This window comes from Pteropus medius, unplaced genomic scaffold (assembly GCF_902729225.1).
Source record: "Pteropus medius unplaced genomic scaffold, Ma_sr-lr_union100, whole genome shotgun sequence".
Taxonomy (NCBI): domain Eukaryota; kingdom Metazoa; phylum Chordata; class Mammalia; order Chiroptera; family Pteropodidae; genus Pteropus; species Pteropus medius.
Window position 1 is genome coordinate 11,728,824 of NW_024342474.1, and position 22,435 is coordinate 11,751,258.

At 38.4% G+C, this 22,435-nt stretch overlaps 1 protein-coding gene across 3 annotated transcripts; it reads left to right on the forward strand.

Annotated features, from left to right (window-relative positions):
- Window positions 1-8,414: 8,414 nt before the first annotated feature.
- On the forward strand, window positions 8,415-22,084 carry TMEM19 (transmembrane protein 19). 3 transcript variants are annotated; one of them, XM_039866027.1, is made up of 7 exons: window positions 8,425-8,549; window positions 9,008-9,130; window positions 10,779-10,892; window positions 18,080-18,217; window positions 18,598-18,852; window positions 19,715-19,924; window positions 21,289-22,084. In XM_039866027.1, the coding sequence occupies exons 2-7, from the start codon at window positions 9,043-9,045 to the stop codon at window positions 21,450-21,452; spliced, it is 969 nt and encodes a 322-aa protein (XP_039721961.1). In that variant the 5' UTR covers window positions 8,425-8,549; window positions 9,008-9,042; the 3' UTR covers window positions 21,453-22,084. The 3 variants fall into 3 exon arrangements, with proteins under 3 accessions (XP_039721959.1, XP_039721961.1, XP_039721960.1); XM_039866026.1 differs by lacking the exon at window positions 8,425-8,549 and adding an exon at window positions 8,624-8,729; XM_039866025.1 differs by having other exon boundaries at window positions 8,415-9,130.
- The last annotated feature ends 351 nt before the right edge of the window (window positions 22,085-22,435 follow it).

Here is a 22,435-nt window from a genome sequence, read left to right on the forward strand (position 1 = left end):
ATTGTATATAAGCTGAAAATTACTGTTTGGGCCATCGCCCATGGGAACATAGGCGGTCACCCATAGGAACATAACATTCTGACACAAGCTTTCTGCTTCTGTACTTCCCGCTTGCACACCTGGCCAGTGGGTTGACAGGTAGTGAATAGGAGAAAGATCGACCTTTGTGTTTAAGACAGAATGAGGAATGGGATTTGGGGCTTAAAAACCTTGTATCTTGGTATTTCGTGGCTGCTCCTTTGCAAGGACAGCCGCCGGCTAATAAACTGTCTCCTGGTTAAGAGCACTCAAGTTGGGTCTGGTTATTCTGGACACAACATTTGGAGGCCCCAGCGAGATCTTCTCGTTGTGGGAAAATTGATCAGTGCACCGGGGCGTTGGACCATTTGCGGTTGGGGAGGCCTCTAGGGCACTTGCCCTAGCCCGCCGCCTGTGGTTTCTCGCTTTGCGGAGCACGATCCTGGGAGTGCTGAGGCAGTTTCTGGTAGGGGGCCCAGGGACCGTGCGGACGTCGGACGCGACAAGTAAGTCGGCGGTCGACTGAGACTGTGACGACAGTTTTCTCAGTCCTGTTCTGGTTTGTTAGTCTGTGTCTGTCTTGTTTTGTTTTGCTTCGTGTGCTTTATTGTGGAACTATGGGACAATCACAGGGCAAACTAACTCCGTTACAGTGCATGCTTAACAACTTTAAAGATTTTCGTCGTAGGGCAAGGGCCTATGGTGCTTCAGTAACCCCTTTTGATTTGCAGCGCTTTTGTCAATTAGATTGGCCGACCTTCGGAGTAGGATGGCCCTCCGAGGGATCATTTAACATGCAGACTGCATTCCGGGTTCGAGGTGTGATTTATGGAAACCCTGGGCATCCTGACCAAATTCCTTATATTGATGTTTGGATTGATGTTGTTTCTGATGCCCCTAAATACTTACAGAATTGCAGTCGTGCACCCGTTACTGTAATGGCAGCCATACCCCAGGGTTTTAAGAAGCCCCCACAGGTGTTGCAGGGACCTCCCTCGGAGGATGGCTGGTATCCGCCACCCTATAATGGAAATGGGGGTAGACGTCCTCTTCCGGAGGGACCGGGACCTCCTGTAACCCGGTCTAGGGGTCATAGGCCACCTTCCCCTGATTCAACCTCCCTGAAAAGAGCCAGTATCTGTTCAAGCCCCATTGAAGGTGATTCCAGGAGGTGGCGGTGAGCCTACTGTCATCTACTCGCCATTCAGTACTAGTGATTTATATAATTGGAAATTGCAAACGCCATCCTTTTCAGAGAAACCACAAGGACTAACCTCCCTTTTAGAGTCTATTTTCTTTACCCATCAGCCCACTTGGGATGATTGCCAACAGCTCTTACAGGTCTTATTCACTACTGAAGAAAAGGAAAGAATTTTGCGGGAGGCGGCTAGAGGAGTAACAAACCCAAATGGGCAGCCTACAGCAGACTTAACCAGGGTACAGGCTGTGTTTCCGACTCAACGTCCCCAGTGGGATCCAAATACAGATCAAGGTAAGGAGGCTCTCCTAAGGTATCGCCAGTTTCTGCTACAGGGACTCCGGGCTGCTGCACGTAGACCAATAAATCTGTCCAAGGTAAGTGAAGTAATTCAGACTAAGGACGAGTCACCTGCAGCATTCTTGGAAAGACTATTAGAGTCTTACCGCCTATATACACCTATTGACCCGGAGGACCCCAACAATAGAAGAGCCATTAATTTGGCCTTTATTAGTCAGTCGGCCCCTGACATTAGAAAGAAGTTACAGAGATTGGAAGGTTTTGAGGGAGAAAATTTATCCAAATTATTAGAAATAGGTCAGAAGGTCTTTAACAATAGGGACGGTGTGCAAAAGGTCATGTTTGTGGGACAACAAGGAAACCGACCTCCTTGGAAAAAAAACAAAAAAAAAAACCCTAACCATAGAGGGGGACCTAGCAACGAAGAAGGCCAAAATAGAAAACCTACGCTAGGAAGAGACCAATGTGCTATTTGCAAAAAGAAAGGACATTGGAAGAATGAGTGCCCTGAAAAGGAGCAACCAGGAGGTCAGAAGAAAAAAGGCCCCTCATTCTTTTGGAAGATGAATAGGGGCGTCAGGGCTCTTATCTAATGAGCCCCCGAGAGCCCAAGGTAACTTTACAAGTAGGGGGCAAACCTGTGAACTTTTTAGCTGATACTGGTACAACTTACTCAGTTTTAACAGAAACTGCTGGTCTGTTATCCAAAGAAAAGACTGTAATTCAAGGAGCCACTGGGAAAGGGAAGGCATACCCATGGACACAGGCAAAAATTACTGACTTGGGAAAGGGAACCATCACGCATTCGTTTTTAGTTATGCCTGAATGTCCTTTTCCTTTGCTTGGAAGAGATTTGCTCCAGAAATTAAAAGCCACTATTTAAGCAACGAGTGGCATATCTCTCAAAGAGACTAGATCCGGTGGCTGGAGGAAGGCCTAGTTGCCTGAGAGCACTAGCTGCTACTGCTATATTGACCAAAGACGCTTTAAAATTGACCTTGGGCCAAAATATTGAAATTGTGGCTCCACATGCAGTTGAAGCCATGCTGCACAGCCCTCCTGAAAGATGGATTTCCAACGCCTGGATTACTCAGTACCAGGTACTGTTGCTTAATCCCCCACAGACCCAGTTTTTGAAAACTGCAGCCTTGAAACCTGCCACGCTGCTCCCGGATGATGACCCGCAGGCTCCATTGCATCACTGTGTTCAGCACCTTGAGCAGGTAACTGGAATACGGCCAGACTTGAAGGATGAGCCGTGGCCTAATCCGGATGCGGTATTATTTACCAATGGAAGCAGTTTTGTATCCGACGGAGTAAGGTATGCTGGGGCAGCCATAGTAACAGTCAGGGATGTGATATGGGCACAGGCCCTAAGCCATGGGGCATCAGCCCAAAAGGCTGAACTCATTGCTCTGACTGAAACTCTTAAATGGGCTCAAGGAAAGACTGTTAACATCTATACTGATAGCCGAGATGCCGTTGCAACGGCACATGTACATGGAGCCCTGTACAAGGAAAGAGGACTATTGACAACAGGGGGAAAGGAAATTAAGAACCAGGAGCAGATTTTGGCTCTTTTGGAGGCTATCTGGCTACCTAAGAAAGTGGCTATTATCCATTGCCCCAGCCATCAAAAAGGGGAAGGAGCGGTAGAAAAAGGAAACCGCTTGGCAGATAAAACAGCAAAGGAAGTAGCCAGAAAACCAGTGGGGACTAACGTCATAATTGGTCCCCTTCTTGTGCCCCACTTGGTACAGGCTCCAAACTATAGCCCCCAAGATATAGAGTTGGGGAAGCAACTGCATGGGAAGTTTGAACATGGGCGGCTTTGGATTCCAGATGGAAGGCCGGTCCTCCCTGCTGCGCTTGGTAACACCTTAATTAGCCAGATACATAATGCTACCCATCTTGGAGGAACTAAGTTAATTGAACTGCTAAAAAGAGACTATTATATTCCTGGACTAACCTCAAAGGCTCGGGATGTGAGTGCACGATGCCCAATATGTGCACAGGTCAACTCTCACCCCATCCCAAAGGAAAATATCGGCACTCGATTAAGAGGACAAGCTCCTGGAGAGCATTGGGAAGTGGACTTTACAGAAGTTGCTCCTGGCACTTTTGGATTTAAATATCTTCTGGTATTCATTGACACCTATTCTGGATGGACTGAGGCCTTCCCCACAAAGAAGGAAACTGCACAAGTAGTAGCTAAGAAATTAATTACAGAAATAGTGCCTCGATTTGGCTTGCCCTTATCATTGGGGTCCGACAATGGCCCGGCATTCATTGCCCAAACAAGTCAAATGTTAGCTAAGGTATTAGGGATCAATTGGAAATTACATTGTATTTACAGACCTCAGAGTTCAGGACAAGTAGAAAGGATGAATAGAACACTTAAGGAAACTTTAACTAAATTTAAGCTGGAAACTGGGGAGAATTGGGTGAGCCTTCTTCCTTTTGCTTTGTTATGGGCCCAGTGTACTCCATATATTATGGGAATTTCCCCTTATGAAATAATGTTTGGGAGACCTCCCCCTTTACTCCCTAAAATTGGAATTGAAAAGGTTACAATGAGTAATAATACAAGTCTCCTTAAGTCTCTACAGGCCTTGCAACAAACCCAAAATCAAGTCGAGGGCTTGATTAAAGCTGCTAGACCGACTCCGGGGACATCACAGCCTCACCCACATCATCCAGGCGATTGGGTGTGGATAAAGAAGATCCAGCCTGCTAGCCTAGAGCCCCGGTGGGATGGTCCGTTTCCAGTAACTCTAACCACACCAACAGCTGTCGAGGTTGCAGGGAAAAGACATTGGATTCACCATACCCGCCTTAAGACAGCTCAACCTCCCCCGGAGACAGAGAAATGGAAGGCAACACCCACAGAGGATCCACTCAAGATAAGACTCTCACGGGGTTAATTATAATTGGGTTAATTGTTATCAATAATGTTTATAAGTTTGCTAATGACAGTAACTCAAATGCTACAAAGGATTGTTGGTTTTGTCTGAACCCTGCCCCACCTTATTATGTAGGACTTGGTGTCATTGCTAACCTTGGCACAGATCAAACTGCTATTAGGAATGTAACATCTCCGAATGTTACTATTTGCCCTTGGGGAACCAAAAACCCATCTGTAACGTTGGGAGATTTACAAGGAAAGGGAACTTGTGTGTATACTAACACTTATAGAGTTGATAAATCTAGGTATAAGGAAAATTGTAAATCATCTATTTTAGTAAATAACACCTCTTCTACTTATTTAGCGGCCCCTAGTGGCACTTGGTTTGCTTGTAATACTGGATTTTGTGTGCTGGTTCATGTTATACCTCAGGTATATATGATGAGCGGACAAGAAGGGAGACAAGCAATAGATTTGTGGGGAGGATATAACTATCCTCGGCGTAAGCGAGCAGTTCCACTGCTTGTGCCGCTCCTAGTTGGCCTAGGAGTGGCAGGATCAGCTGCAATTGGGACTGCTGCTTTGGTTACAGGAAATCAAGATATAGCCTGGCTCACAAAGCAGATTAATGACGATTTAAACACTCTAGAGAAATCAATTAATCATCTTAAAACATCTCTTAATTCTTTAGCTGAAGTAGTACTGCAAAATAGAAGAGGTTTAGACCTCATTTCTTAAACAAGGAGGTTTGTATGTAACACTAGGAGAAACTTGCTGTTTTTATGTTAATCATTCTGGAATTATTAGGGATAGTTTAGCATTAATTAGACAAAGAGTAAAAGACAGAAATGAGAAGTTAAAACAAGGAAGCAACTGGTATGAATCTTGGTTTAATGGAAACTCTTGGTTAACCACGTTATTGTCGGCTATAGCAGGACCATTGATAATTCTGCTGTTATTACTGACCTTTGGGCCATGCTTGATCAAATGTGTTAAGAGTTTAATCCAATCCAATATAACTGGGGCAAAGATTTTAATTTTAGGAGCGTCAGCCCCGACCCATTGGCCAGAAATCCCGACTTCTGACTCGAAGATTGAGTCATTCTAAAGAAAACCAGTGGGGAATGTAATGGCCTGCTGAAATGTGAAAGGGTTAAAGAATAATTAAAACCTGAAACTGGACAAAGGAAGTCTATAACTTAGGCCTAGTTTCTGGAACCCCTAACCACATTCTGTTAATCATGAAACTTGTAACAATGAGCTCATACGCTAACTGCCAATTTTAGCCTGTGTAACCCTGCTTGCTTGCGTGGCATGAAAAATAATCAATTGTATATAAGCTGAAAATTACTGTTTGGCCATCGCCCATGGGAACATGGGCGGTCACCCATAGGAACATAACATTCTGACACAAGCTTTCTGCTTCTGTACTTCCCGCTTGCACACCTGGCCAGTGGGTTGACAGGTAGAGAATAGGAGAAAGATCGACCTTTGTGTTTAAGACAGAATGAGGAATGGGATTTGGGGCTTAAAAACCTTGTATCTTGGTATTTCGTGGCTGCTCCTTTGCAAGGACAGCCGCCGGCTAATAAACTGTCTCCTGGTTAAGAGCACTCAAGTTGGGTCTGGTTATTCTGGACACAACAGTTGGAAAGTAAACAAAGGTGTTCAAGTTTCTCAACTTCTCAGAGCCTTTAATATTACACTCTCACAATCTTATGAGAATACAAAATTTCTCAACCTTAAATTTGATCAGATTGGGTTTAGGGGTAGAGGGTAGCATACCTACTACAATCTCCAGGAATATAGTTTAGGAAATGCTTAACCAGAAATTCTGTTGCTAGAAAATGGATTTTAAAGTAAATAGAAAGAGTATTTGTTGAAAATTTTAAGATTGTCAAAGTCTATAAAAATTATCAGACTAAAATCATGGTTTTTTAGAAAAAGAATAAGTATATCTTAACTACATTAATTCTCCCAAATTGTTTTAGATTTAAGCTAGAATAACTTGTTTATGGAGAACAACAGCAATAATTGAACACTGGGAAAAAAATGGAAGAGATATTCATTTGAAGGGTTTGTCACTGGCACTATTATTTCATATGCAATTTTAGCCAGGTAGTCATGAAGATGGCGTCCAGGAACTAGTCTGACACACCCAGACTTCAGGAACTAGTCTGACACATCTAGACTTCAGCGTTGTTAGGGGAGGCCTGACACAATGAGGCCATGATTTTTTGCTGGACATAAAAATCTCAGAACACCAACATCAGGCAGTGTTACCTTATGATTGTGATGAAGTGAGGGGCAAAAAGCAAGATTGGTTCATAATTTTGTCTAAGCTGAGACAAAAACAAATATGCTAAACCACACAAAAAAAATTAGCTTTTATTATTAATAGTAATTGTTTGGTATTGCTGATATTAGCCAATCAGTTTTCTAAGGTAATTATTTACTTGTGCTGAAAAGACTGAGACAAAAACTAGGCATATAATATATTTCTGGATAAAGATCACACCTGCATGTAGTCTAGTAAGAGGCCACTACTATTTAGTCCTACTTCACAAATTTGGTTCTTAGTTAACTAATTAGATTCCTTACTAAAGGAAAGTGTGTTGTCTTGGCATGTATTTTGAAAGTTAAAATAGTGTGAGTTTTTTAAAAGTTAAACACTTGTGGTTGTTATGTCTGAAATTGACTTGCCTCTTCTTACATTGTCACCAATTAACTGAAAAAGTTCATAAATATAATTATCAATTAGTTACTGTTAACCCAGGCAAACAGGTTAACTTCAAATAAAATGTGTATTCAGCCACGAGATTCGGATCGTTACCGATAAAAAGACGTTCTGCTTGCTAAATCGACAATGCAAATGCTTCAAATATAAGAGGTGTGGGAACTGATTTCCACACAGAAAGTGGTATTGTTGTGACCGGAATAACCAGACTCAACCTGAGTGCTTTGATTATAGAGGCAGTTTATTAGCCGGCGGCTGTTCTTCCAAAGGAGCAGCTCCGAAATGCCAAGATACAAGGTTTTTAAGCCCCAAATCCCATTCCTCACTCTGTCTTAAACACAAAGGTCCATCTTTCTCCTATTCACTACCTGTCAACCCACTGGTCAGGTGTGCAAGCGGGGAGTACAGAAGCAGAAAGCTTGTTGTTAGAATGTTATGTTCCTATGGGTGATCGCCTAGGTTCCCATGGGCAATAGCCAGTGTTCCCATGGGCGATGGCCAAACAGTAATTTTCAGCTCAGATAAAATTGATTATTTTCCATGGCACGCAAGCAAGCAGGGTTACACAAGCTAAAATTGGCAGTTAGCGTATGAGCTCGTTGTTACAAGTTTCATGATGAACAGAATGCGGTAGGGGTTCCAAAAACTAGGCCTAAGGTATAGACTTCCTTTGCCCAGTTTCGGTTTTTAATTATCCTTTAACCCTTTCACATTTCAGTAGGCTATTACAGTATCATGACAATAATTTGAGAGCTCAATAGCAGGAACTGAATCTAGCTTCAGCTTTATGCCTCTAGCAGCCAGCAGTGGCGGGCACATAGTAGGTACTAAAAGGTTTCTCAGTCATAAAATTCCGTTTTTACAGCACAATATCTCCCTCCTAAAAAAAAAAAAAAAAAAAAAAAGTCCATATTATATGGCATCGACTCCTCATAGACAAAAGAAGTACTTGAATATTATGCTTGAAATGGACTTACTCGGTCTAAATTCATTTGCGTTCTTTTATTCTATTACTACTCAGGTGGTGATTTCACGTTTCAGCGTTTGGCTGTGTCCTCAACGCTAGGACCTAAGGTTCCATACAGCTATACTATTTTGAGGAGAAATACAAACCCTCAAGGACCAGGCCGCAACCCTCTATAACTCCGGCCCGCTCGCCCGCCTTTGGAGCCGCCCTTTAAACGCTCACGTGAGCTAGGCGACGTCCTAGGGCGGCCAGGGCGCATACGCGTAGACAAGGCGCCGAGGCAAGCGGAGACGTGGCGAGACGTGGTCCGAGATCCACAGACCTTGACTCTGGCCCGCCGGGGCTGGACTCTGGAGCGGCACGGACGGCCATCGGGACGTGACCGTCCTCCGTCGCGCCTAGCTCGCCGCCGAGACTCACCCAGGTCCCGACTCCATATCCTCCACTTTTTGGCCACCAACCCGCCTGTGTTGGCGCAGGGGCGGGCCGTGGAGGGGCGAAGCTTGCCATCCGCGGGATCGCGGATTGGCTGCTTCCGGGGATTGGCTGCTTCCGCGGATTGGCTGCTTCTGCTTTCTTTCACCTTCCGGGCCGCTGAGTTCTGGTGAGAAGTGACTGCGGTCTAGGACACGGCCCTCTGAGGATTTTCTTTGCTTTTCTGGTGAAGCGTTAACCTCGTCGCTTCAGACGAATTTGAGCTTTCTACCAGCAAGTATCCAGAAATAGTTCGGGTTTATATAATTTTTTTTGATAGGTGGAAGATGTTGGCATTTGTCTTCCCAAGTGTTTTGCTGGCAACTTGAATAACTATTTTTCTCAGAAATGCTATATGCTTTTCTCCCCAAGTGCTCATAGCCCTTTTTTTTTTTTTCCCCATGTCAGATCTTGACGACAATACATGCAAAAAATATATAAAGATGATAACTAATATAGTTATATCGAGCGTGATCATTTGCATTTCTTTAGCGTTCTGGATTATGTCTATGACTGCAAGCACCTATTATGGTAAGTACGAATGTTCTAAGTCGTTTTTCTACACTGGGTGCAAGTAACAGGTAGCATTGTGAAATCCAAAACTCATGTCCTCTGAATGGTTATCGATTGTGTTTACTTCTACAGCTTGGATTTAGTTTACTAGAAAGCAAACAGTACTTTTTAAAGCCTTTAATAAATGTTGCTGTGGTGATACTAGTTATACCTATTCCAATTTATGTTTTATGTGTTACATCTGTCGTGGTGAGAATTAGGTGAAGTGAAACAGTTTTGTAAAGCAATTGGAGTGATGCTTTTAATAAGAATATTAATAATGCAGTTTATCAGTTTCGTGTGTCCTGGAAAAATAAAAGATGGTATAATGCTTACATTTGGATGATTTGTCTGCTGTTTGGTGTCTTCAAAAGAAGACTCTTTTTAAAGTCTGAAGCCACTGCATAAATATAAGGTACTCTGAACTCAGATCTTTAAAAGTTTGAATCTGCTTTAGAGCATAGGTATGCCTTTACACAAACTTCCTATAAAATCAGAATACTGTTCAGTTCAAAAGAAAAAGTGAGAAATAGAGTGAGAACGTGAACTATTATAAATGATTATATCATAAGTGATTGCCAGCTCAGACAGTCTTTTTTCAGAGACATGTGAGTAATTGAATGTTTTCCCCTGGGTACAGAAGCTTTCAGGGCTGTTCATTAATAGTCACAGTAGGGGCTGAAGATTTGGGGAGGAGATGGCAGAAGAAAGTTTTCATTAATTGCAGTATTACTATAACTTGAACTAATTAGAATAAAATAGGATTAAAGTGCCCACTTGGAGCCAAGCCCCTGAGGCAGATAAGTGATGCTGTCCCAGATCTTTGCATGTTACACACACGGGAATAGTTTTCCAGAAATAGGATTTTCCTTTTTTTTTTTTAACATTAAGCCTTCTTTGTCTTTCATTTTTCCATTTTCAGTAGAAACATGGGCACAAATAATAGCTCACATTTTCCTTTACTGTCATCACTCAGCCTTGGTGTTTAGGGGTCTGTCAGGAATTGTGAGGACTTCAACCCGGAAAACTGTGACCTATCTGAAAGAGGCATCCTGTCTTCATCTGTAGTCAATTCTGCCAAGTGGGCCTGAGCTTCTGGTTTTTTAAACAGAAGCCAAGAATCTGGATTTTTATATGAAATCTCCTGATTTTTAAGTACTGACTCAAATTATTTGAAAACATGCTAATCAAACAACATCTGTGAGCTGGATGCAGCCTTTGGAAAAAATCAGTAGCTAACCATTGAATCCTGAGATGTATAGCATGTGAAAATGTTACTTTAAAAAAAAAAATTTCTGAAAGGCAGAAAGGAATAATTGGATACACTTATGAAAGGAGTTTGTTCTATATAGTTAAAAATCTCCAAATATATTTGAAATATTCCTTATTATAAATAGTTGTAAATGGTTCCCAAAAGTTGGACAGGACTTATTTGGTTATTCCCAGTAGTACATAGTCTCTCTGAAAACATACACATCTAAACATCAATATTTTACTTTGTGACTTCATCTCAGTTTTTCTAGTTATTAACGGTATTTTAATCCAGAATGCAGTTATCAAAGTTCACATCCAAGCCTAACTTGTGCAGGCCTCACACAATTTGTGCTCTGCCTTTATAATTTTTCAGGTAACCTACAGCCTATATCTCCTTGGCGTTGGCTGTTTTCTCTTGTTGTTCCTGTTTTGATAACTGCTCATGGCTTTAAAAAGAAAAGTCTAGATCACAGTGGGGCTTTAGGAGGTATGTTTTCCTTTTGAATGTTTAACCATATAATAAATGCTTATACAATTTAAATTTATGTTTTCTGAATTACAAATATTTACATAACAATGTTATACATTTTAGACAATGATGAAGTTATGCATTGCTCAGCTTTCCTAGTCTGTCTAGATTTCAGAAATTAACATATTCTTTTAGTGTAATGTACAAATTTAACTTTCTAATTGATACCAAGTTAATAGAATAGGCTATCGAAGACCTTGATTTCCCAGCTCCTTTAGTTGGATTAAATTATCTGCTAGCAAAAACATTAGAGCACTCCTCATAGATGTAAAATAAAGGAGCTATTAGAAAAAATAGCTAACTGACATAGTGACATTTTTATATGAATTTTGTCTTACCACAAAATCAGTAAGTATCAAGAATGGTTATGTTTTATTTATTTTGCAAATGTTTATGTTGTATATACTATATACTAGGTACTGCTGTTAGCACTTTGGAAGTATTAACTCATTTATAGCAAAGAATTTGAACAATCACTACTTGAATATAATAAGTTACACTTTGCTAAAAATGTCCTTTTTCAGGTAGGCTTGCCTTGGTTTTTATTATTCCTGACCTCTAGCAAGAAGGGTCAAGTCCTTCTTGAAATTCTATCTTCCTTTGTCTTCCATGTTGTGTATTGCCTTGCTTCTTCTCTTATTTTTCTGATACCTACTTTTGTTTCTTTTCTGCTACCTTTACTTTTCTGCCTTCTAGCCTTTGGGCCTCTAACTCCTCTCCTACCTAGCTTGATTTAGAATTAGAAGATAAGTATTTGAATCTTAGCACTGCCACCTGCCTATCTCTCTGAACTTTTCATGTAAGCTAACTCCTCAAAGCCTCACTCTTCTTTATCTCTTATGAAATGGGTCCTTTTGGGCTGATTGACAAAGCTCAAACAAGATAATATGTGGAACACATCTTTTTTAACGATAAAACATTAAATAAACATTGACTGTTAGTGATTTGTTATCTACTTTCAACCGTATTATAAATTCCCTGAAGACAGAGTATATCTTATGCTTCTTTGAATAGTGTAACACACATAATAGGTGCTTAGGAAACATAATGTAGATTGATTTGAAAACCTCTGCTCTTTTCCTAAATATTTCGTTTTATGGAATATTGGTATCCTTTTTGTTTGTAGCTCTTTTTTTCCTTAAAGACAAAAAACTAGTCTTGATTCAAAGTATATCATAGTGCTTGGGAATACTATAATGGAGTATAACTGCAAGTCACTTAAACTTTCAGTGTTATAGTTTTCCCATTTGTAAAACAAGAGGGGATAATAGTACCTATAGCATTGACTTATGAGAAGTCATCCATGTAAAATCTTTGCCATATCATGTCTTTAGTATGCTCGGGATTGAGAAGAGTTTCAGAACTTCCCCAGGATCTAGGTATTTAGGGTCTTCCATGACACAGGAACACAAACCTCAGTGATAACAGAAGAAGGAGGGGAGGGGTTGAGGCAGTACTTAAGGTGAGCACTGAAGTGGAGGGCTCTGGTCTCCTTGAGAGTATTTCTAGAATACAGAGAAGATGAGGGGACATGTGGGAAAGTGCACGTAAACTACAAAGCACTGAGCAGGTGATTTGCTCCAAAGAAGTATTATCTAGTTACTTAGTATGTTCCTTTAAATTTAATTTTACTTGCCAAGACTATTAGGTTTAATGGTTTACCATTTTTTCATTTAGTCATTCAACAGATATTTAGTGAGGGTCCCTTATATGCCAAGCAGTGTTCTGGGCACTTTGGATATAGCATTGAACACATAAGGTACAATTGATTAGATTTGAGTTTATTAAATTATAAAATTTTAGTCCTGCCAGAGATTATACCCAAGGCACATTGGTTGAGGTTTTGGTTGTAACTCTACTCCCATTCTCAGAGACATCTGTAGACAATGTTGTTTTACTCAACAGCATCTGTTAGGTGACATCAGTTAGGTACAGAATTTACCTGTTTTAGATGTAGAAGTCAGCCTAAATCCTTGAGTCTTCAAGTGCTTTGGTAGAGCCTTATTGTCACGCATATTAACTTCTTAGAGAAGTTACACTTAGAGATTGGAGAGTTGGGTTGGGGAGGTGGCGTAGACACAAACCAGGGATAGCAGTTACTACTCTAAAAGTTTAGACATCCCCCAAAGTTCCAAGACATTTTTAAACGACATTAAAGAAATCATTCTTTTAAAGCTGTCAATTTATTTTCTCATTCTGAACCTGTCATTGAGGTGAAAAACATTGATCATTTCATGTAATATTTTAAGGTGGTTGAAGTAAAAAAATGTAGATGACTTTTATAGCATTTCAAGGTAGGTTGTTTTGAGGCCATCTTCTTTGGGTTTAAAGACTGTGGAATAAATTGTTAGCAGTGACTATCTATGAAAAAGAGATGGGAGTTGAGGGAGAGGCAGAGAGAGACACTTTGATTTTTACTTTGTATAATTCCACATGTTTGACTTCTCCCTCCAAGAGTCATGTACTACTTTTGTAATATTTTAAAAGCCAATTGAAAAAACTTAAAGGTTAGATAACAATAAATTTTAAAGTTATTATAATAATAATAATAATAATACATACTTACAAAAAATAATGTTATTGTTAAGATTTTACCACTACAACTATTATTACTACCCATGATATTAGTTAACATTCAGGGCTTTCTACATACTGGATAATATAATAAGTATGTTATAAAAATGATCTCTTTTAAGTTTTCACAGCAAGCCAATATGGTAGAAATTGTTATTCTTATTTAATAATAAGAAGTCCAGGCTTAAGGTTAGGTAGCTTCTCCTAGTCATGCAAAGGTAAGGGAGGAGCCAGGGTTTGAACTCCAGATTATTCAGCCCCAGAACTGAAGCACTTTATTAGTATATATAGCATAACCCTATTTCTTGCATTCTCAGTTAAAATGTACCAGACTTAAGTAAAATGCCAATAATTGAATATCTCTGGAAGGATCATTCATTCAGTATCTCAGTAGTTGTGGTACTTGAACCATGAGCTAACCAATAAAAAGCACTACTACAGAAATAGGACCCTGGTACCCTGTTCTATTATTTAACAAAATATTATTTAATACTTATTTATTAAATAAATAATAACTTTCTTAGCATTTAATATTTATTATCCATTACTTAATATAATTTTGGTTAACGTGTTATTTAGTAAAAATCTTCATATAGAAAAACAATGCGTTTATCTTATGAGTTACAGAGAAGAGAAATTGTCAACCATAGTTAATCAGGGATGGAAGCATTTGTAGTTAAATATATGAGCAGACATCCTGGATAGTGCTACACACAATAACAGTGCTTTGGTTTGGTTATCACATTCTGGGAAACTGGTATCCAACCCTGCAGGGCTAAAACATAAATTTTTGTCAGAATCACAAACTAGGTCTAAAGTGGAAGTTTAAACTCAAGTTTAGACTTGAAGCAGCCAAACTCATGAGAGACCAGTTTACAAAGCAGAATGTAAATTTCTTGAGTGCCACCGATCTAAGTGCTCAGTAGTAGATTAGCATATTCTCTCCCTAAAAGAAGGACTATAAAATTAGTATCAAAAGTGAGCTCAGAAGTTCAAAAGAACATATAGAGAATGCTACCTTTTGTGTAATGTGCTGCACATGTATATGTATGCATATATATGTGCATGTGTGTGTATTTGTATACACATATGTGTGTATTTATTTGCCCTATCCACCAAAAGCAAATATACCCTAGTAGCAATGAGCACATTGTAAGCCTAGATCTTGACTTCTAATATCCATTTCCCCCACTGAAATATACTAGACCTCCTCAAAGAAATGGCATCTTCTAGGGCTGGGGCAAAGTAGATTTGGATAAATGTAGGACATCTTGTTATGCCAAAAAGAAAGGAAATGCTTAAAAAGTGTGTGTGTGTGTGTGTGTGTGTGTGTGTGTGTGTGTAAAAGCTTGTCTTATTTTGTCTGATATTAGTATAACTACCCCTGCTCTCTTTTGGTTTCTGTTTGCATGGAATATCTTTTTCAGCCCTTTTACTTTCTTTCAACCCATTTGTGTCATTGAATTTAAAGTAGACAGCATATAGTTGGATCATTGATTCTTATCCATTTTTCCAGTCTATCTTTTAATTGAGCATTTAATGCATTTATGTTTAAAGTAATTACAAATAAGGAAAGACTTCTGTCATTTTGCTGTTTGTTTTCTATATGCTTTATAGTTTTTTTGTTCCTCATTTCCTGCATTACTGTATTCTTTTGTGTTTTAATTTTTTGTACTGAAATGTTTTAATTCCGTTCTCATTTCATTTTGTGTATATTCTATAACTATTTTCTTTGTGATTACTGTCAGAATTATATTTAACATTCTAAAGTTATAACACTCTAATTTAAATTTTTGCCAGTTTATAACATATTAAAACTGTCTTAATTTCTCCCTCTCATTTGAAAAATAGTTTCAAATGAGAGGGAGAAATTAAGACAGTTTATAACATATTAAAACTGTCTTAATTTCTCCCTCTCATTTGAAAAATAGTTTGGCTGGATATAGGATTCTTTGCTGACACTTTGTTTTTTCTGTTAGCACTTTGAATATATCAGCCCAGTGCCTTCTGACCTTCTCTGATAAGAAATCTGCTGATAATCTTACTGAGATAACTAGTTTGTGACAAGTTGTTTGCCTCTTATTGCGTTTAAGATTCTCTCTTTGTCTTTGAACAATTTTATTATAATGTGTCTCAATGTGGATTTCTTTGAAGTCATTCTACTTGGAGTTTGTTGAACTTCTTGCATGTTTATATCATGTCTTTCATCAAACTTGGGAAATTTTTAGCCATTACTTCATCAAATAATTTCTCTGCCCCCTTCTTCTTCTTTCTTCTCCTTCTGGGATTCCCACATGTGTATGCTAGTCTACTTGATGGTGTCCCATGGGTCCTTCAGGCTCTATTCACTTTTCTTTAATCTTCTTTTTGTTCTTCAGATGATAATTCCGATTGTCCTGTATTCACATTTGCTGATTGTTTCTTCTGCCCCATGTAACCTTAACTCTCTGGTGAATTTTTTATTTTAGTTTTTGCCTTTTTAGCTCCAATATTTCTTTTTGGTTTCTTTTTAGGTCTTCTGTCTCTTTATTCATATTTCCATATTGTTCATACACTATTTTCTTTACTTTTTCCATATCTTCCTTTGGTCCTTTGAGTATCTTTAAGAAAGTTGTTTTAAAGTCTTTGTTTAGTAGGCCCACCATCTGGCCTTTCTCAGTGACAATCTCTGTTCATTTTTTTTTTTTCCTTTGAATGGGCCATACTTTGTATGCCGTTGATATTTTTGTTGAAAACTGGACATTTAAGTAGAATAATGTGATAACTCTAGAAATCAAAATCTCTTTTGTCCCCAGGGTTTGCTCTTTTTTGTTTTATTTTGTTTTTGATTGCCGTAGGCTTTGTGCCAAGGTGTAAACCTAATGCTTTCTCAGCCTTTTCTGAGCCTGTGCCTTTCTTGGGTATGCACACTGACTTCCTAATCTCCCCTATAAATGAAATTGCTTTTGAATGTCCTAGTCTTTAATGTCTGGCTCTCAAAATGAAGGAAAACAGAAAAATGAAAGGGGGTTGGAGTCAGCCCTTTAAATCCTCTGGAAGTCACCTCAGGCAGATAGGGAGGGGCTGGCAGCATTGTGAGGTGGAGAGCACCAATGGCTGCCAGACTCTGTGTCTGTACCTCTGTGATTAGCAGTAGCAATCAGTGATGAGAATACAGATCCTGATATTTGGAAAACAAGGTCCTTATTGCCCGCCTGGCTCCCATAAGCTGTGTGCAGGCTGTTCCTGCATTGCCCACCACATGGCTGAGGATGGTAGATTGGGAGCTGCTACTCTGCTAAGAGCTGAAATTGACAAAACTTGATTGCAGTTTCCCTTTCAAACCTTCCCCTGGAGGTTACAAACCTTCAGTGGACTCTAGAGTTTTAAAATAGTTTAGGAGACAGATTTTTCCAGTCCAATTGTTGGCTGGGTGGGAAGACATATTCCTGGTGCTTCCTATTTCTCCAGGATTCCTCCCAGAATCCTCTCTCTTAGTCATTTTTGTAGGATCAAATAACCATTACGGTAATAGAAATGAGCATACTTTGCTATCTCGACCACTGAGTTTTACTCACAAGTATACTTTGAAATTTTGTGACAAACAGTCTTTAAAGAATTTCTGAGTGATTTAAAAAGCCAATTTCAACATATGTTTGCACTTTCCTTGTACAATTACGTAGAGAGATGCTTTATAATTTCTTACTTAAACAACTCACAGAAAGTTCTTTAAGTCTCAAGCTTGTTTGATTTAGCAGTTGATGTCATGGCCTCTTTCCATATTTCTGTAATAGCAAGAACAATTCTTTCTTTTTTTTTACTCTTCTGTGTCATGAAACATAAGCTTCCCTTGTTTATTTTCCTGATCGAACAATAGGTTTTAAAAACCCTTCCTTGAAATTGGTCACTCATGGGATAATTAAGGCTATCCCCTTTCTTCTTTGCCCAAACAAAAGAAACAAAGAGAAAAGTCTCAAAATCTAAAATCACATTCACAGAACATATCCCATTTTTAGTTCCACCAGCAATTCAGAATTATTTTCATAGATTTAAGTGAGAAAACTTAACTGAGAAGCACTATATCTTCTCAGTTTGTGAGTCTCAACAACAGAGATGTGAAAATTCTTGGAAAATCATAAAAAGGTTTTTTTTTTAATTTTCTTTATAAATTAGAAAATAAATCTCAGGCTATGGGGGGGATATAAAAAATAGAAACCTGAAAGACTTTATAATCTTACCTCTCTTGAGAAACCACCGTTAATTTGGAATTTTTTCAGACTAGCCGTCTTTGTATAATATATAAAACATACTGTTTAATAATAATAAAATCATACTGTGTTCTGCAACTCGATTATTTAAAGAGTATCTAAAATAATATATTTATATAGTATAGTCTATTTGAAAGGAGGTCAAAATGTAAAAAATCATCTCAATCAAGTTGACTTTGTTTACTGTTTGGTAATATCTTGGTAAAAATGGAAATGTACATTTCAGTTTATAATGTGTAAATAACCTATAAAAATGCATTCTTTTCATCACAGCATTAATGTATAGACTAATTATAATTCTGTATGAATATGTATTTCTTTCAGGGCTGGTGGTTGGATTTATCCTAGCCATTTCAAATGTCAGCTTTTGTACCTCTTTACTGATGTTTTTCTTTTCTTCTTCGCAACTCACTAAATGGAAGGGAAAAATAAAGAAGCGACTAGATTCAGAATATAAAGAAGGTAAAATGTATTATGTTTGGCATTATTTAAAACAGTAATAACTTTGTTTCATCCTAACATATAAGATTGAACCAAAATATGTTTAGACTGTTGAAACAGATAAATTTTATATGAGAATTACTTTAAGTAGAAACATAATTTAGGTTGTCATTACTTCGCCACAATAGCAAGTAACAGCAAAATTGTAGAAGCACTAAAGTCTATCATTAATTTTGTAAAACAATTTAGAATGTGGGCAAAGGTACTATCTCACTTTCAGTTATTTGAAAATTTTAGTCATTTTTCTTAAACGTTAAAATATAAGTTCATATATCTGCAATGATATTCCTTCTGAGGAAAAAAACATTTCTTGTCCTTTTTATCTACTTGTTTGCTTCTAGGTGGGCAGAGGACTTGGATTCAGGTATTCTGTAATGGAGCTGTAGCCACAGAGCTGGCCCTACTGTACATGATAGAAAATGGCCCTGGGGAAATCCCAATAGATTTTTCCAAGCAATACACTGCTTCTTGGTTGTGTTTGTCTCTCTTGGCTGCACTGGCCTGCTGTGCTGGAGACACATGGGCTTCAGAAGTTGGCACTGTTTTGAGTAAAAGCTCTCCAAGGCTAATAACAACTTGGGAGAAAGTTCCAGTTGGTGAGTTTTATTTAAGTCTCAAAAAAATGAAAATTAACAAAAAAACCTTCGATTTATCATGTTTCTTTTAAAGAGCCTTTTAAGAATTTTTGTTAGCCTTCTTAGAAAATTACTGTAGACTGTTATATTGGTGATAATAAATAATATTTACAGGAAATGTTAGCAAGTCCTAGATAAACAATACAAAAACATATAGAATGACTCACAGAAATATCAGTGGGAAAGGGAGAAAATAAGGTGTTTCTTGAGGGCCTATTATGTGATCAGTGTTTTACCATATATCTTAGTTACCCATTACTGTTCTGAACTACTGCTACTCCTCCTTTTTTGTCTCTGTCATCACCTCCTCTTGCCCCTTCCTCTTCTTCCCTCCTCCTCTTCTATCTCCTTCTTTTCATTTGCCTCCTTTACCTCTCCTTTTCTTCCTCTTCAGTATCATCATGAACAGCTAACATATTTGAGTACCTACTATATGCAAGGAACTGTTCTACATGCTCTACATGAGTTACCATTTAATACTACTAATAATCGTGTGAATTCTTTAATTATTTCCATCTTCACAAACAAGGAAACTAAGGCATAGAAAAGTTAGGTAAATTCACTATCATCACATAGCTTGGAAATGACAACTAAGATTGAAACCAGTCAGTCTGGCTCCACTGACCTCTTATACTTTCCTGCTTAGAATGGCAACAGATGCTGAGGTCTTATGATCTTATGGTCTTAGGATCTTTGGATTAAATCAGAACCCTTTCTTTAAATTAGTCTTGTTTGAGTAAATACCAAAAGTTTTTGCTTTCCCTGCCTTTATGTGTTTGTTGATTGTTAACCGTATGATTTTATCCGTTTGTTTCTTCTTCAGGGACCAACGGCGGGGTTACAATGGTGGGCCTTGCTTCCAGTCTCCTTGGTGGTACCTTTGTGGGCATCACCTACTTCCTCACACAGTTGGTTTTTGTTAATGATTTGGACATTTCTGTTCCCCAGTGGCCAATCATTGCATTTGGGGGTCTGGCTGGATTACTAGGATCAATTGTAGACTCATATTTAGGAGCTACAATGCAATTTAGTGGTGAGAACAAAATCTTATTATTGCAACTTATTGGTGTATAAAAGAAATGGGAAAGAGATACGGAAAAGAAAAAGAACGATATGATGAAAACAATTCCAAAGACACAGGGAGTTGAGGGACTGGGAATGACAGGTCAAAGTCTCTTCTACAATTTTGATTTTTTAATTTTTTTTTCTCAATTAATTGAAAGAGAATTAGTCCTGCAGAGCAATGAGTAGAAGCTGTGTGGGGAGGATATGATAGTGCAGGAAACGGACATTTTTGCTAATGGGATTTCTCCTGATCCCAGGAAAGCAGAACATTTGGGATCAAATCATTTTAATGCCCCCTTCTTACATTTGTTTTCCAAGTCCGTTTGAGAGAGAATTATTGTACTAATCTGACTATACACACATGGCTTGCTTTTCTATTCTGACACCATTGTGCATGCTGTCCTCACTGAGTTTTTAGTCCCACTTAAGGTATATGGGAGAGTCAATTTTCCCAAAAGCTTCCTATGCTTTATTCCTGAGGCTTTCCTGTGATGTGAGTATACTGACATTTTGTTTAGTGTGTTTTGCTCAACATTCTTATCAACCATGTTTTCTTCTTTGAGTTATATAATGAATAGCTGGAAGTCTGGAGAAAATTTCCCTGAATACAGTCCTCCCAATTCTCTTCATGCTCCAAGATAATCTACTTGCCCTTTCACTCTCCTCCCTACCAGTCAGAATACTTGTTTTCTCAATTTCATTAGTCTTATCTAGACGCTAACGAAGAATCAGAATTCACACTAAAGGGAAACTTCACACACAAACACACACACACCACACACAAACACACAAACACATTTTTTTTAAAGAGCATAGGTTTTATTCTGAACTGGGGTCTAACTAGGCAAGTTTCTGATCATATTGAATGGGTTAAAAAAATTGCGGGCTATGGGAAAGTTTAATTCATTCAGTAAACCTTAGTGTGCCTTCTTCGTGCCAGCACCATGCTGGATCCTGGGTATCTATTGCAGAAGTTTGCAGACCTGATCTCTGTGCTCAGGTTGGTCTTGCAGGGGAACCACCGGGAAGGCAGGCCCTGTCTGCCAGTTTCATGCCATCTCTGCTTTTCATATTCTTCCTTCTACTTCTGAAGGAACTTCAGCAGTGTTAAGAGAAGTGTTGAGGCATACTGAAACTCATTTATTCAAAGAGACCTTTTATGATCGAGGGTTCCATGTCTCTCACCATACAGATTATCTACTAAAGTCATTTTATAAGTGGCTGAGAATCTTTCAAAAAAATTTTTTTGGAAGAGAAAAGCTGGTTGGTTGGTTTGTTTTTAAATCAAGTCATTTGGATTTTCCACCTCACTTGGCTTCTTTTCCACTCTAGGTTTGGATGAAAGCACTGGCATGGTGGTCAACAGCCCAATGAAGGAGGCGAAGTTCATATCAGGGAAACCCATTCTTGATAACAATGCGGTGAATCTGTTTTCTTCTGTCATTATTGCTCTCTTGCTTCCTACAGTTGCTTGGGGTTTTTGGCCCAGGGAGTGAACTTTATTTCATTTACAAAGGTCAAAACTATGGTAAATTCAACTAAATTTGCAATCCCAAATTTCATTCTAAGAGGAATCATTGTAATGGCTAAGGAGAAATGCCAACTCCTCCCATACTCCATTGTGATGGAATTCTACATTTCCTCTTGTCTAGTCCCTTGTAACAGCTAAGATATTCTAGTGAAAAACAAGACTACATAAAGATTACCCTTTTTTTTGTTGTTGTTAAATGGACCTTGATTAATGAATCTGTGATGTCCCTGTACATTGATACATATTGAACTGAAAGCTCTTTGTTGAACTGAAAGTTCCTACATGGTAGATATAAATTTCGTTTTGTTTAAACCAGGGTGGTGACTAAAAGTGATAAAATTTTAAAATTGTTCTCAGTTGTGCCAGAGAAATGCCACTATGCCAGTTACCCAAATGTTATATCTCTTTTAAGTGGTTTAAACTGATGTATTTGGAAGCCTGAATAAGTGTAGTATCCTGGACTTCTTGCATTACTTGCCATTTATAATTGTAAAAAGTGTGAAATTTGGTTCCTTAGTGAGCTGTGAATCCTACTCCACATTTGTTCTTCCTTCCTCAGGGTTAGTAATAAAAAAAAAAAAAGTCTTTTTGATATGATTACAATGCATGAAAAAATTATTTTTAAGTAAAGCGAAAGAGATCTATCATATCTAAATAATATGTACCTTACTATATATTTCAGTAGATCTCTCAGTAGAAATTATCTCAGATTTAATACTTTCAGTGTATTTTCTAGCTTTCTTTGAAATATACATAGGAATCTGCTTTGCATTAGCATCCTGAACAGATGAAAGAGTCACTGGGAAATTATTATAATAATTTCTTTATTTGCTATCCTGGAATTCACTGGAAGGGGCTGTGATTTCCTATGATGTACCTTTTAAGTTGTGCTCCCCTTTACATTATAGCCTCAGCTAAAGTGAATTCTATATTTCAATTTTTTCTTTC